The following is a 15,393-nucleotide window of genomic DNA, read 5'->3' on the forward strand; positions in this document are numbered from 1 at the left end:
ATACAGATGTTGTTCCTGATATAATCTGTGACCATACCACATATATTAAACAAAATCTTAATTCAGAAAGCCTTTAACATTGTTCCATTCTGTTTTTGTAGATTATGAAACTGGAAATTGAAGAGATTGCAGCCCCAAGGTCTTTTGTCTTTCTGTGGTGTGGCTCAGGGGAGGGTCTGGATCTTGGCAGAGTGGTAAGAACATATTTTAAACTAAACCTAGGCTGAGACAAAATAAACATTTACTCAAGGAAAGCTGTGATGGTCTCTTTTCTGTGCATAGACTCCTCAGTTTTAAATGAAGGGCTTTTTGTTACTGCGAGCGATACAGAGGGGAAATTAATCTAGCATTAATCCTTTAGACACTTATTTTCCTTATGGGTAGCTGTAAATATCTGAGGATGAATAAATCTGTGGTCTCCAAAGAGCTACATTACTGTTTTATCTCTAGTTTGTACATGGCTGCTGTGGGAGTAGGATGCCTTATTCTAGGTGATTATATCACTGTCTGTACAGAAATCCAAACAAATCCCAGCAGAATGTGTGCTTTTCAGTGAACGTTTTCAGGATGGCACCAGTGTTGTCATATCACAACTACGATAAACTCTTACATGTTAGACTTCTTATTTTTTAAAACAGGTTGAGTTTAGGCTCTAATGATGTTTTTAGTGAGCTGTATAAAGTTAGAGCATGACTGTTTTATTGTTATGCAGTAATTTGTGTGTGTGAGCTTTAAAATCTTTTTCATCTCTCTTACAGTGTAGCTTATTTAGCTGAACAGAGTAGCTATGTTTGTTTCAGTTAATTGTACTGAACGGGGGAGAGGTTAAGGCCATTGAGATGTTCTGTATTCAATTGAAGGGCAGTATGTGGACATTCATTTCTTTCTATACAGTACATTTTATTTTGTATCTTTTGATACAGGCTCACTGAATAACTTTTGCTGCATACTTGCTTCTGGTCACATTGAAGCAAAATCATGTTAGTTGAGTAGTTTTCAAATGTGATATATAGTCAGCACAGTTTCAGAGTAGAGGGTTTTTCTCAGTCTGTGCTAGCAGACACTGGGTATTAGACTCCACCAATTCCTCCCTCGAAAGCAGGTTTGTAACAGGTTTTTAAAGAGAGCTATTATAGCACTTGTAAACATTGTGTCCTTGTTCACATTTGTTTTTGTGCAGTCTCCCACTGTTGAACTACCAATGCAGCCGTACCAGTGGTAGCAACAATGGGAGCATTGCTGTAGATGGGACTAAAGCAGCTGCACGTATTTTCACCACTGTGTCGTTTAGACCTGCTCTGAGTAAAGTCGTTGTCACAGAGGTAAAAACGCCAGTATCCAGCTACACTAGTGCTCCAGAGGAGCTGCACCAAACAGAATGAGATGATGTGAGACTTCCAGAAAAGGGTGATGTAGACACAGCCAGATAGTGTGAATGCAAACTATGCTTGGAAACTTGATTTCAGAACATGGCTAAAATAAAAGTGTGGAGATAAGTGTTTCATATATTGATGATTGACCCCTCCTTCAAACAAGCACAGAAGACAAACCTATTACATCTTACAAAGTCAATCTTAATTCTTAAATACATTGTTCCAGTATTTGATACCATGCAAGCATCTTTTATCTTTGTGACCATTCTTGTTTGAAATATTTTAGTGTCTACGCAAGTGGGGTTACAGACGATGTGAAGATATTTGTTGGATTAAAACCAATAAAAACAATCCTGGAAAGACCAAGACTCTGGACCCTAAAGCTGTTTTCCAAAGAACAAAGGTACAGCTCTGGCTGATTTTTTTCTCGTCCCTCCTCAGTTGATCTAAACTAGGGATTCTCAAACTGGGGGTCGGGGTCATGAGGTTATTACATGGGGGGGTCGCGAGCTGTCAACCTCCACCCCAAACCCTGCTTGCCTCCAGCATTTATATTGATGTTAAATATATTAAAAAGTGAGTTTAATTTATTAGGGGGGTCGCACTCAAGAGGCTTTCTGTGTGAAAGGGGTCACCAGTAAAAAAAAGTTTGAGACCCACTGATCTAAACAAACACCAGATGCTCCATTGCAATTGGTGGCCTTTGTGGTTTCAGAAAAATAGGTGCTAGGATTTTAGATTTCTTTTGCTTGCTTGCATAAATTGGTTTTCACAGACTGGGTAATTAATTTTTCACCGATTCTAGATTTTTTTACTCAATTTGATTAAATATACAATCATCCACATTTAATGTTGCTTTATGAAGTTCTTTTATGATCTTCTGAACGTTCTTATTCATTCAAGTCTCGTTGAAATGCAGATAGACAGGAAAGAGGATTCATAGAAATGCTTTCCCATTCTATCAGCCTGCAGGGAGATGATGAAAGCTGGATACAATTTGGTATTGATTTCATTATGCCTACCAGTTGGTAGAGTTGATTGTTTTTGACTTTTAGGTTGTCAGATTTTAAAAACCTCTGTTGAAATGTAAATGATACATGTTGCATGACCAAATGCTGGCTTCACAAATGTTTTCCCTCATTACTTGCTCAAATGACAGATGGAAATTGGGCTGGGATTTAGATTAGTCCTGTATAGAAACTGATTTATTTAATTCTGGAGCACACCAGTTGCTTAGAAACAAACTTCCTTCAAACTCAGAATGGCAACTGGTTTTTTGGGAAGAGCAGCTTTTGATTAAATTACTTAGTTTGACTATAGAACTTGAGTATTTATTTTAAAATGTTTATTTTAACATTTAAAGTTTGCAATTATAAATTGACATGGGCACTGTAAAGGCACATTACTAATCTAACTTTGACAGTAAAAATGCTGTTGAAAAACATACACAGGCATGCTCTTGTACTTTTTTAAAGAACATGACCTTAAGGACTACAGCTGTATAACAACTATCTCCCAGTGTCCTAAAAGGAAGAGGCTTTTCACTGCATATGCATGCATGACAAACTTTGGTTCAAATTAAATATTTACTTGATGCATATTTGAATGAGTAGTGTAGTAAGAGTAGGTTGTAGGTTAGAAAGCTTAACAGCATATTATGTGAGAGTTGTAGTGGTAATCATAAATAGGCCACAGTCATTAGGGACTGTTTTGGGATATTTCATTTAACATAGTAATCCGAACAGATTTGTTTTAGTGATTATAGGGAGCTGTGTCTCAATTCCTGGCTTATAACAATTTAAAATTTCACTAACCTGATCGCCAAATTGATATACTTAGACCATTAAGCAGAATCTCAGTGATTGTTACTATTTTAGCTGTGATCCAACTTCTATTTCTTTGACTTAAATGGGATTTGGACCAGTCCTTTATATGCTTGTCTAACGTAAATATGGGTAAGTGTGGGTGTATATTATTTATTGTGTATGGTGGTTAAAGGCCAGATATTTTACAACTTTTTCATGAATAAAAATAATGGTTTTATTTACATTGGAGATAAGGTTCATGTAGTTTCGTCAAAGGAGTTAGGTTGTTGATGCTGGTAACTGAGAATTTGCCTGTGTAATGTTGTGTATACATGAATTTGGTATCAAGTTGGTGTCAGAATTGGTTATATAACAAGAATATATTGGAAATTAGAGCCATTTTTATTCTGATCTGTCAGATGGCCAAGTTCATATTCTCTGTCAAATGTGAAGAAGGGAATATTCACTGATAATATTTCTATACAGTATCAAGTGTCAAAACTTAAGACAAGAAGTTAGTCTCTCAATGGAGGTTGTATCACTTAAATGTAATGTAAACCTGAGGCATTTATAAACCGTATTCCCTATGTTAGAAAGATTGTTTTTCACTGATATGCTGGTAACCACCAGGTTTCTCAGTCTTGGCCTGATGGGTGATTTGCTTAGGGATTTTCTGTGCTCCATTCTATTCTACTTGAATATTTGTCTGAGAAATGATGAAACCTAAAACTTGCGTGCTGTCAGTAAGATCAGTATGTTGGATAGATCACTTTTTTCTTTACTTTTTCACAGTCGCTCTCTAACCCCTAGCCATTCTGCCAAAAATCTGGAAATGATTATACACTGTCTGCAATTTTTGAGAACCATCTGGTGATGCTTAGTAAATCAGTGTTTTATGATCTGAGGAAAATTGCTCATTGGAATGTAGTACTCACAAAAACGGAACTCTGACATTAATATGCACAGCCCTCATTTCCTCTCATATCCAGTAAGGAGGTTCCCCATTTGTAGATCCTCTGTTGGTCACTTCCTATTATGTTATAGAAGGAAAAGAAACATAGTGCTTGTTTCATTTAATTCAAGCATTATACTGTTCTTTGATTCAAACTGCACTGATCACTTTACACTGGCTTTATTTTTTAGTATACTTTGGTGGCTATCAGGAAGGAATTGGTGGATGGAGACCAGCTTTGTAAAAGGCATACTATGAAAAGAAATTTGTAAAGGACCAGCTGTTACTCTTATTTCTATTGTTTGATTCTTTCATGGCCATAAAGGAGCAAAATTTTGGAAACTTCTTTTCACAAGTTACCTTAACATCATGATTTAATTTAATGTTTGTGCCAGTGCATAATAAAATGAAGGAGAAAAAATATTGAGCTGTGTGACTGCGTACTGTTTGTAGCACCAGCTTGCACTGTAATGGATTCAGGAAATAATCTATTAAGGACTCTTTTCCACCTTAGACCTCTTCATGATTCTGCCCTTTTAGTAGTAATCTGAAACAGTTTTAGAATCCATAATAAATTCCTATTTCAGACCCTGAATAATTTGATTTGCAGCACTGTGTGACTTTCAGAAAATGGACCACAATCAGAAACTCTTTAAATTAGGATCTCTTTTCTCATTGTTTTAGAAGGATTTTTGGCACCTTTGCTGTTTGTTCCATTCTTTTGGATAAGACCTTAAAAACAGTTCATATTGGGTCAGTCCTATATAATTATCATAAAGATAGAAGTTTGCCATGTGGCTTTTGCTAGAACATTTTTTACACTTTATTGTGCTGTGCACTAGTCAGTTCTCAAAATCCAGAGATGATTGCATTGTACATATGTAGTTTGTAATGGGCTTTAGAATTTTTCAGGATGACACACCCTCCATAATTTTTTTTGTTCTGTCTAGGAACACTGCCTTATGGGTATTAAAGGAACAGTCCGCCGCAGTACAGATGGTGACTTCATCCATGCTAATGTTGATATTGACTTAATTATCACAGAAGAGCCTGAGATTGGCAACATAGAAAAACCTGTAGAGATTTTTCACATCATTGAACACTTCTGCCTTGGAAGAAGACGCCTTCATCTTTTTGGAAGAGATAGTACAATCCGACCAGGTAGATGTTCTATTTATTTTATGAAATAGGTGAAAATGCACTTAATCCAATTGTCCCTTCCCTTCATAACTTCCATATAAGATGGAATTTCATGAGTTCAGAGAGAAAACATTGACACAAAATAGAATTTAGTCTAATGTACATTTATATTGCCAAGGTCTGTACTAGTCTCAGACATCATGTTAACGTTAAAGAGTCCAATAAAAGGGATTTCAGTAATCCTTATCTGACTGAAAGAAGCCATGTGGACAACAGTAAATTTCTTGGTGGTGATTCCAACATGGAGCTCATCCAGCAGGAGGACATAGGGATCCATTGGGAGAGGACTTCCACCTTGCAAACAAGACTTCCACTCTGGTCGCTGTGGAGTGGGGGTGGGGGGAATAATTCCACCACTTGCCATGTTTGGGGAACTCTGCCAGCAGTGAAGAAGCATAGGAATTGTGCCCTAGTATTAGGCCTTGGCTACACTGGCGCTGTACAGCGCTGCAACTTGCTGCGCTCAGGGGTGTGAAAACGCCCCCCCCCTCCCCCCCGAGCGCAGCGAGTACAGTGCTGTAAAGCACCAGTGTAATCAGTGCCTGCAGCGCTGCACGCTCGCTCGCAGGGCTGCAAGCTTTTCCCCTCGGAGAGGTGGAGTACATACAGCTCTGCGAGAGCTCTCTCGCAGAGCTGGCGGCGCGACTACACTTGCACTTCACAGCGCTGCCATGGCAGCGCTGTGAAGTCCTGAGGGTAACCAAGGCCTTAGTCGTGGGCTATTGCACCCCTCTCCCCCCTTCCCCTACTGATCAGAATAGGAGAGGCACTTGCAAGCAGATTAGGGTGTGTATCTATAGATGGAACAGTATACACACAAACAAAGGGATGTACCTTCCCCTCCCTTGCTGGAGTGGTGTATGGAGGTTATTCTGTTTCTAGGGTTATAACTGCTGCTGCTGCTCATGTGTCTACCAGTGAGGGGTACAGCGACAGACCAAGAATCCAGCTTAGCACTGCTTACTAGTAAGTTGTCTTTTATAAATGTACAGATATTTGTCTACTTTTAAAAATGAACAAAATGCCATAACTCCAGGTTTACAAGCTTTTTTTCAACTAACTGTTTAGTATAATGTGTCTGTGCTTAAACTGCTCAGGCTCTCAGTTGGAAAACCAAAACACGTTATACCTTTTAAAGCCATTTTGATATGTCATTCCTCTGTTGTCAGACTTCATTTCAAAAAAGAAATAGAGCAAACTCCATAGCAGCTTTGGAAAGTGAATGTCTTTATCATGTGCAAGGCAGAAAATAACACTCACTGTTGGTTATAAATTCTAATCTGTGTGAATACCCTAAAGAGCTTTTTAGACAGATGTGTGCCAGGTCAGGTGATAGATTTCAAGTAAATTAAGAACAGATTTCCTCCCACATCACCAGCCAAGCAATCGTTAAAAAGCAGCTGAATCTGGAAAGTCTATGGCAGCCGTTGCTTTTAGAGGGAGAGAAATGCCTTTCTTTTATCATACATCAGACGTCCTCGTCAGCTCTAAATTTTCTTCCTCGTTATTGCTGACCTAATGTCAGATAAAATACTTTGACTGCTATGATGGCCTTTTACACCTTGTCAGAATCATGACCTATGTGTGGCTTCTTTCCTGAAAACTATTTTACCTTGAATAGCCATGTGAGCTTGAATGGCATTGCCAGCAATTTGACACTTCCCTTTATTGGCTCCAAGTCTAAAACTACAATGTCCACTGCTTGCCTAGTCTAGAAGGTACCAGTGCATGCATCAGACCTTCTGAGGTTACTTTCAGTCTAAAGTGTTGCACATTTCTTCTGTCATGGGCCCTTCCCTTCATCGCTTTCCTGTATGAAATGCAGTTTCACTAGGAAAAACATATTGATTTAGAATAGAATTCATTCTCATGCACACTTGTTACCAAGTTTTGCAATACTAGTAGATGCTATTTTAACCTTATAGGGCCTAATACAAAGTGGATTTTGGCAATCTAACTTTATTTGGTTTTAAAAAAGCATTGTAGTTGCCAGAGAATGGTTGCCATCTGGCAATTCTTAAGATAGTTAAAATCAGCTGACTCAGGCTGTTACTCTCACTGAATGTCATCCCCTGGTTAATGACTGTGCTAAGATTGTGTATCCCATTAGTATGAGCTTTGGATATTAAACATGTTCAGGGTTGTAACACATTTATTAAAAAGAAAATGCATATTTGCGAGGGAACTTCCAAAGCTGCGATCTCAATTGCTATGGTCTCTTTAAGTAGCTTTCTTATTAAAACAATGTGTTGCAGTAAATGGGAGTAACTAATTTTGACTAAACTAGGGAAGTGCATTACACTACGCAGACATGTTATGCCTTGCAATTTGTAAGAGCGCTAAGGCTTGCTTATATTATAAACAAAATTAGTCCATTTGGGATGGGAAGGAGAATGATACCACAACTGCAAACATTACACTCCAAAAGTGTAGTCTGGCTTCTCCAGTAACATGTTACATATATAACTAACCAGCTTCTGTTATATCTAGTCAACCTTCCACTGTTCTCAAGATGGTGTTCTCGGTCTTAATTTCATTTTTTACATGTCTTTGAGGGAGAGAGAACATTTCACCCTTGAGGCTTCTTTTGACTGTACTGCAGAGATTCACATAACTTTGTTAATCTCATGTTATATTCACCTACTGGGCTGCTTCTGTATTTTAAGCTAGTGACAAGCCCTCATGTTCTTTGGAACTGTATTGTACGCTTAATTACAATATGATTAGCTCAGTAGAATAACAGTGGCCCCTCTCTTTTGTTTGTTCAGGCAATGGCAAAAGTTGGCAGAGCACACTTTTGCTCGTCAGTGATGATTAGCACTTAAGTAGCATTTTTCATCTTCAGAATGCTTTGCAAACAACTGCTGACAAATCCTCACAACACTGATGGATGTAAATCTAACCCAGTATTTTTATTCCCTATTTTAAAGTTGGGAGCTGGGGGGAGTGATGCAAAGTTTTAGCTGACCCTGGCAAAGGTCAGGAAGTTAGTATTAGAGCCTGGATTTTAATTTGTTCCTTGTTGCTAGCACTCAGTCCACTAAACCCTGTCTTTCTCATTAGTAAGTGATATATAACTGGAAGTTCAATTTCCAGGAATTCTCTTCAGTGGGTAAAGTACTGGACCACTTATATAGTGTCATGAGGTACAGTACACACTTAAACCTGAATATCTTTCTGGTAACTTCATTTTCCCTGAATGGTATTTTCATTCTTATGTAAACTAGTCAACTTAAGGACTACGCATTCACATACATGCCCGCTCAACCAAGTTGTTTGCAGTGTTGCTGTAGCTGTATTTGTCCCAGGATAGGAGAGAAACAACGTGGGTGAGGTAATATTTTTTATTGGATCAATTTCTGTTGATGAAAGAGAAGAGCTCTGTGGATCTCGAAAGCTTGTCTCTCTCACTAGTAGAACTTGGTCTAATAAAAGATATTACCTCACCTGCCTTGTCACTCAACCCAGTGTAAATTTCAAACTGAAATGTTCACATTTCCACAAGTTGGCAACTTTCCCATGCACTTCCTTTTTTTTAGAAGGGTTCATTGTTGGCTTCTTCTTATAGACCTAACAAAACGGTTTTTCAGAAAACATTGCTATCATCTCAGAGCTTTAGCCAACATCCACATGAAGATGTTAAGAAAAAATGAGTTTGTCCTTAAAGCATAAAATTCAGTTTGCTGCTCTTGCTAACTTTTTATCTTCTAATTTTCTTTAGGCTGGCTGACTGTGGGACCCACCCTCACAAACAGTAACTTTAATGCAGAAACCTATGCCTCCTACTTCACTGCTCCAAATTCCCATCTGACTGGTTGTACAGAAGAGATTGAGCGACTTCGACCTAAGTCACCACCTCCAAAATCCAAGTCGGACCGAGGAGGTGGAGCTCCTAGAGGAGGAGGAAGAGGCGGGACTTCAGCTGGCCGGGGAGAGAGAGGCAGAGAGAGGAATAGAACTAATTTCCGGGGCGAAAGGGGTGGATTCAGAGGGGGCCGCGGAGGAACCCACAGGGGAGGCTTCCCCCCACGCTGATTACGTTTCAGTCATTAGTTCTCCCTCTGGTCCTATGCCTCTTCTTCTCCATATCTTTTTTTAGTCTTGTTTCCACCGAGATGAGTCATTCCGGGGACTTTTTTTAATTGATTGTGCTTTCTGCAAGCAGTTCCAGATACTTTACCTGCCCACATCTGGCACATCACCTTACTTGGCAGGTTTGATTCAGCACGTAATGGCAATGAGCTAAAAAGCCTCTGGCAGCTTTCATTCACCAGGAAGGCGGTCAGAGCAGACTGGGAACATCAGAAGGGGTTAGGCTCCCCAAGCTGTGATTAGGATTTGAAGAGGAGTCACTTGCTCTGATCTTTTCCAACTTAAAAAAAAAAAAAAACTCTTTCAGCTTTTTTCTTTAACGTTTCCCTATAAACGCTGAACAAATCCCCCCCTTCCCTTTTGTGTAGGTATCAGTTTCTTTCCGTGGTCAATATGATGGGTCAGGACTCAGAGATGCAATTTGAATTTGCATGATGATAATACAGACTTGCATTGTATTTACGGAAGGAAAAATGGTGTGTCTATAATAGCATTTATTTCTTCCTCCCCTATATTCATAACTAAACAGAGGAGTAATATTGAATAAATAGAGCTCTATTTTTTTCTATTTGTTTTAAATTCCCAGTCATTCCTGGGAGTAGTTTTGTAGTAGTTTTATTTTTGACTTGTCAAATATATTTAAAACATTTTTATCTTTGATGTTTGGACTGAAAAACCAGAAACAATTTTATGTTGTCACTTGTAATGCTTCACGGAAAGCAAAAAGTGGCAGTCATCCATATTTGATCTAGAACTTTTGTTTACGTAGACATGCATTGTTTTAAAGTAAAGAATTTTGCCCATTGCCTGTTAACTGTCTTATTCATGACTAGGGAAAGCCAAGTTTATTACAAAATAAGTGCAGTATGAATAATGAAACAGCCCCAATGGAGGTAGTATTTGGGGAAAGGGGAGAAAGCCATAAAGAGGAAAAAGTGCTTCCAGAGAAATCTGGATAAACTCCACCTGCAAACACAATGCTCAGTGACTGAAAAATTGTGTTTAAGCTTTGCATAGTAAGTGATGTGGGGATGAGAATGTCTTATAGAAAATCAGCTTCAGAATACAACTTTGAAAGAGAAAGTGATTCACCTTTATTGTAACTGTGTGGTATTTGGTTTTAGAAAAGCCAGCTCTGTAAATCATTTGTACAGTACTTGATGCATATGAACAAATCCTGGCCCCACTGAAGTCCAGGGGATTTTGCTATGGATTTCATTGAGACTAGAATTTGGCCCTAGGACTCTTGTACTATTTATCTACTGAACTTTTAAATGAATGTCCTGTAAAATGGTGAATAATGAAATTTCTTTCAGTATTGTTTTTGATAAACATCTTTCCTAATATTTTCTAGAATTATTTGGTTTCATTTAAATGCAGGTTTTATTCATTCTTCAACTTGCCTTTAAAGTTTCTATTTAGTTGGTTTTCTGCTTAGACAATTCAGCTTTCCTTTGTAAAGGAACACAGGTTCCTATTGTGTTAATGGATGAAATCTTCATCATTGTTTCGCTTAATGTTTTTTTTTTTAAACACACACACACACACACACACACATATATATTTCCGCTTCCACCACCCCCCTTTATAATTTGGACAGTTTACCAGACTCTGATTTTAGTAACTGTAAATGACAATTGGTGATGAGTGAATAAATCTCTCCATTATATACATTGTACTTCTACCTGTGTCACGTCTGCAAAACTGAGGAGTGACTCGAAGTAGAAGTTGGTTCAGTTGAGGTCCTTGAATCCTTGATTTTCTAGAATATCAGTAGTTCATTTGAACATCAGTGATGCTTGTAGCGGATTGCATCTGGAACAAGCCCAGAATGCTTAATAGTGGTGTGCCACAACCTTGGAATGGTTCTTATTTTTCCCGATTATATTGTGCTCATCCTGTGTTGTTTTAGTAGTGAATATTGTACATGCTCAGCATTACAGATGGCACTGCCATGCCACTGAAAACAGCTTCTGTAAATGTGAGGAGGAAAGTGATATTAACCCAGTGCTTTCTTCCTCTGATTCTTCTTCCTCACACACGCTTTCTCTACAATTGAAGAACAAGTATTCTGGCATCAAATATGAAAGGAACATTGAATCCTCGATACTGCACTCTAACCTAAAAATAACTCTTAAAGGAGAACTGGGATATCTTGCTTTAGTTCAGAATGGCAGAGTTGGGAAAACTGCTTAAGATGGGAAAGCAATAAATGTCTGCCAATCGCTCTTAAGGCTTTAACTGCCTTTGGATGCACACTGCTCCCATTGATGCCAATGAAAGTCTCATTACACATTGACAAACAACTTGCTCCTTGTTAACTGATGATGTTGACTCTCAGGAAATATGGATTCTTGAATGTCATCCTGGGCAGTTTTCTGTACTTCAGAGGTACACTAGGGCTGTGTGCCCTGTTGTGTCAGCACTGATACTGAGAGACTGCGTCTCCACGTGACAAGGTAGCACATTATCCATATTTGGTCTATCCTTGACTGACAACATATGCAGCTCATTAGAGCTTTGTGGTGATGACCTCCGTTCATGGGAAACAGAAGTGAGGTTATATTCTTTCCAGATAGGCTATAAAAATTGCCACCATTTGGTAACTTCTGATTACTCCTGACCTGGGCCACACTTGCACTTGTATTCTGAGAGGAAAGGCTTTGTATCCTATTACTAATGGCCATCCAGTCTCTTGATAGGAGCATTTTCACAGGAGAGGGGTGATAATTACACTCATCCATAATTGGCTATCAGGTGAGTCTTTTATCTAACATATTTCGCTAATTTGAGCACTTCCCATTCTTGAAGACAGAACGAAACAGAAAGTTCTCCATTTCAAATGTTATCAAATGCTTAATGCCACCTTATTTCTGCAGCCTGTTTTAGTATAGCTGCTTAGTTCTTGTCATGTCTGTCTGTTCAGGAAGTTACTTGTAAAGTATGATCTTCAAAGTTCTATTTGTGCAGTAAGTGAAGGATTTGACAATTACACGGGCTAGCCGCCTGGGACAGCTAAACGTACTGCTTCAAAAGAATTTTAAAACATCAGTCGACTGCAAATTGTTCTGTGTAAATCTAGCCATTATGAGTCTTTCGCTCACATATGCTGTCACTTGTAATAAATTTGCTGAAATGTTATATGTACTGTTAAATTGTTTGAAAAAATGGAAAATGTTTTCAGAATGTCTTTCCATGAAATAGTATACCATTAGCACAGCCTGGTTACGTATGACTTAGCACCCTTTGTAGGCCACATATCTAACACAATTTATGTATTTCTACAGTGATTGCTAGAGATCTTCGAAAGGTTCTAGTACTTGTGGAAACTTAGGATACGTCTTTTTGGTACTTTATGTGCAGGTACTGGTGGGTGGAAGACATTTGTAGGAATTTGAGGCTTGTAGGAAGGTCTTAGTCATCATTTTGTCAATATAACTTCAATTTATGTTGATGTACGTCAAGTAAATGCACCAATGGAAGAACAGTCTTTGGCCAGTCCTAGTGCAGGTGGTGAGAGAGTTCCATGGACCAGCCACAGTGCAGAGAGCTCTGTAGACATACCAGCTCTTTGAACTTGGACTAGGATTGGTTGGCTTTTTCTCAGCCCATATGTAGGAGTTAGAAGGCGTATTCTGTGACAAGGGGTTCTTGTCTCTCTTCATAGTTATATCATTATAAACAAGAATAACAGGAACCTCATGTACACAGTCAAGTGAAAACTTAAAAATCTAAAACTGCTGAAATAAGATTTAAGTTTGTGAAATGGACAATAGCACATTTAAAGAGAGATTGTATCCTCTGCCCCTAATACTTATTCCAATCTGTTATGCACCTGGAACCTTTTATGTGCAGGGTACTACTACCTTTAACTAGGAACATGTGCTCGCCAGTCTTGACCTTTTGGGGTTTGTTTATTACTTTCCAGCTTTCAAAAAACCTCTAAAGTTTTGAAGCATTTTGGTTCTTTAAGATCCAAACATTGTTAATGTAATCATGTTCCTTTCAAGGGACTGGAGTCTGATCCTATCTTTAAGGTAACTTTGAATACACTTGAGAGGGTTACGTGGCATTCGATCCAACTGCAGTGAATACATCTGTTTGTTTGTTTGTTTGTTTCACTAGCAACCACATTGGATCCCAATGAAGAAATTAATTCATCAAGATTCTTCCATTGGCTTTAGGGACATTTAATTTCAAAGGATTAATTACAATGTTATGAAAACTGGCTAGGGGATAGGAAATGTCCATTCATGATTGTATCAAGAACACCCTGAAAGTCTTCATTTTGTTATGGTACAAGCATCTGCCTGTCCGCTTTATCCTTTTTTGACCCATTATGATGTATTCTCATAGGGATAATTAGAGTAAATAAAAGCACTTAATAAATGACACCACCTATTTTTGTATATAGTAACAACTGTTTAAAAAAAAAAAAAAGGTTTGTATGCTGAGAAACTGCACCAAATTTTAGCCAGGTAGGATATTTTAGTAAGGATCTGGAGTTTTAATTACAATCAAAAAGATATAGAAGAGCCTATTAAAGCGGGTTTAAAATGTTGAGAAAGTTACCTGGTCTCTCTGAAGTATAAGTGGGCTTTTATTAGTCTGATTATTTTTGGTGGTACATGGTATTTTAGTGACACCTATAGTTAAGCTTGGCCAGCGTTTTCTATTGTAAGATCTTGTTTGCAGTTACATATAACTTTGCCAAAGTTAAACTGTTAGGGCTGAAAATTCCCATCTGCTTTGTTGAGAACCTCTCACAACTCCATTCTGTGGAACCAAAGACTTGAAATGTGTCAGGGTGGGATGTCCGTTTGCCCATCTGTTACAGAAATGTTTTCATGTGGCCTTTGAAAAATCTGTATGTGTTCAGTAGAGACTTATTAGAGATTTGACAGCTAAATTCTCTGAAGCATGCTCCAGCCCCTCACAGCTTCTACATGCCAGTTGGACTGCGCATGTGCCTTCCCTATAGAGTGATTGAACATGCTCCATCCCAGGGCTGCAGTGGTTGAATAGGACTTTCTTTGCAATTGTTCTGCTAGAGGGAGAACATGGAAACTTTTTTTTTCCTGTGCGCTCAATGCCTTCCCTACTGTGTGTGTGGTTAGTGAGGAGGAGGAGTTGGCCTGACTTGACTGTAGAAAGGTGAGGGGTGGAGGACAGACAAGGGTAGAAGCTGGCAGGAGGTGGAATTCAGGGACAGGTGCTGGAAAGGGAAGTGACAGGAGCAGAGGGGAATAGAAACAAAAGGGAGAGAACTGAGGGGGGGGAGAATAGGAATGGCAGGGACTGTAGCAGAGCAGGAGTAAGGCATGGGGGTGATGAGTAGGAGCTTGGAGGGATAGTCACGGGGAAAATTGGGGAGTAAGGTGGGTAGGAGCAGAAAGGGAGAAGGAGAGGGATGGGGCGGAAGGGTCTGTAACCACTAAAGCACACTCCCCTACAGGACCTGGAAAGGAACCCATTTTTCCTGAGTCTCAACATTCTTTTGCTGTCTAGCAAACAGGTGTGGAACCCACTGGTAACGTATGTTTCCATCCCACTCTAATGGCGGGTACACATAGAAGATACTTCATTAATTCAGGTGGCAGAGGACTGGTATAGATTTAAAGTTCCTAACCCTGCTGGTGACCCATGTGGGGTGTTCAGTATGTCTGCACAGGATGCCACTTTTTTTTTTCATTTACATTTTTAAAATGTAGGAAGCTATTTCAGCGATACTCTGCTAAAACATTTAGGTTTGTAAAGCCAAACACTCAGAAGTTAGGAAATGCCAAAATTAGGTTCCCTGTGTAACCTTTAGAGTGACGTCTTCTGTGTATGCATTATGACACAGTCTTTAATTACATGGTCACATACTGTTTTTTCCACCGGACTCCTGCCTCATTCAGTGAAAAGGATGGACTGTGCTCTGGGAGTGAATGAGTCGAGCAGTAAATAAGGGATCTGTAGGACCCCTACC

The 15,393-nt window shown here is 38.9% G+C and overlaps 1 protein-coding gene across 1 annotated transcript in view; it reads left to right on the plus strand.

Moving 5' to 3' along the window:
- Positions 1-10,768, plus strand: part of METTL14 (methyltransferase like 14) — a 33,539-nt gene extending 22,771 nt beyond the window's left edge. Inside the window, exons 8-11 of the mRNA XM_024213135.3 lie at positions 102-194; positions 1,660-1,776; positions 5,081-5,291; positions 9,052-10,768. Coding sequence (XP_024068903.1) covers positions 102-194; positions 1,660-1,776; positions 5,081-5,291; positions 9,052-9,365 — 735 coding nt within the window. The 3' untranslated portion in view covers positions 9,366-10,768. The remainder of the gene's footprint in view (positions 1-101; positions 195-1,659; positions 1,777-5,080; positions 5,292-9,051) is intronic.
- The last annotated feature ends 4,625 nt before the right edge of the window (positions 10,769-15,393 follow it).

Source organism: Terrapene carolina, unplaced genomic scaffold (assembly GCF_002925995.2).
Source record: "Terrapene carolina triunguis isolate 2854851 unplaced genomic scaffold, T_m_triunguis-2.0 Scaffold66, whole genome shotgun sequence".
Classification (NCBI taxonomy): Eukaryota; Metazoa; Chordata; order Testudines; family Emydidae; genus Terrapene; species Terrapene triunguis.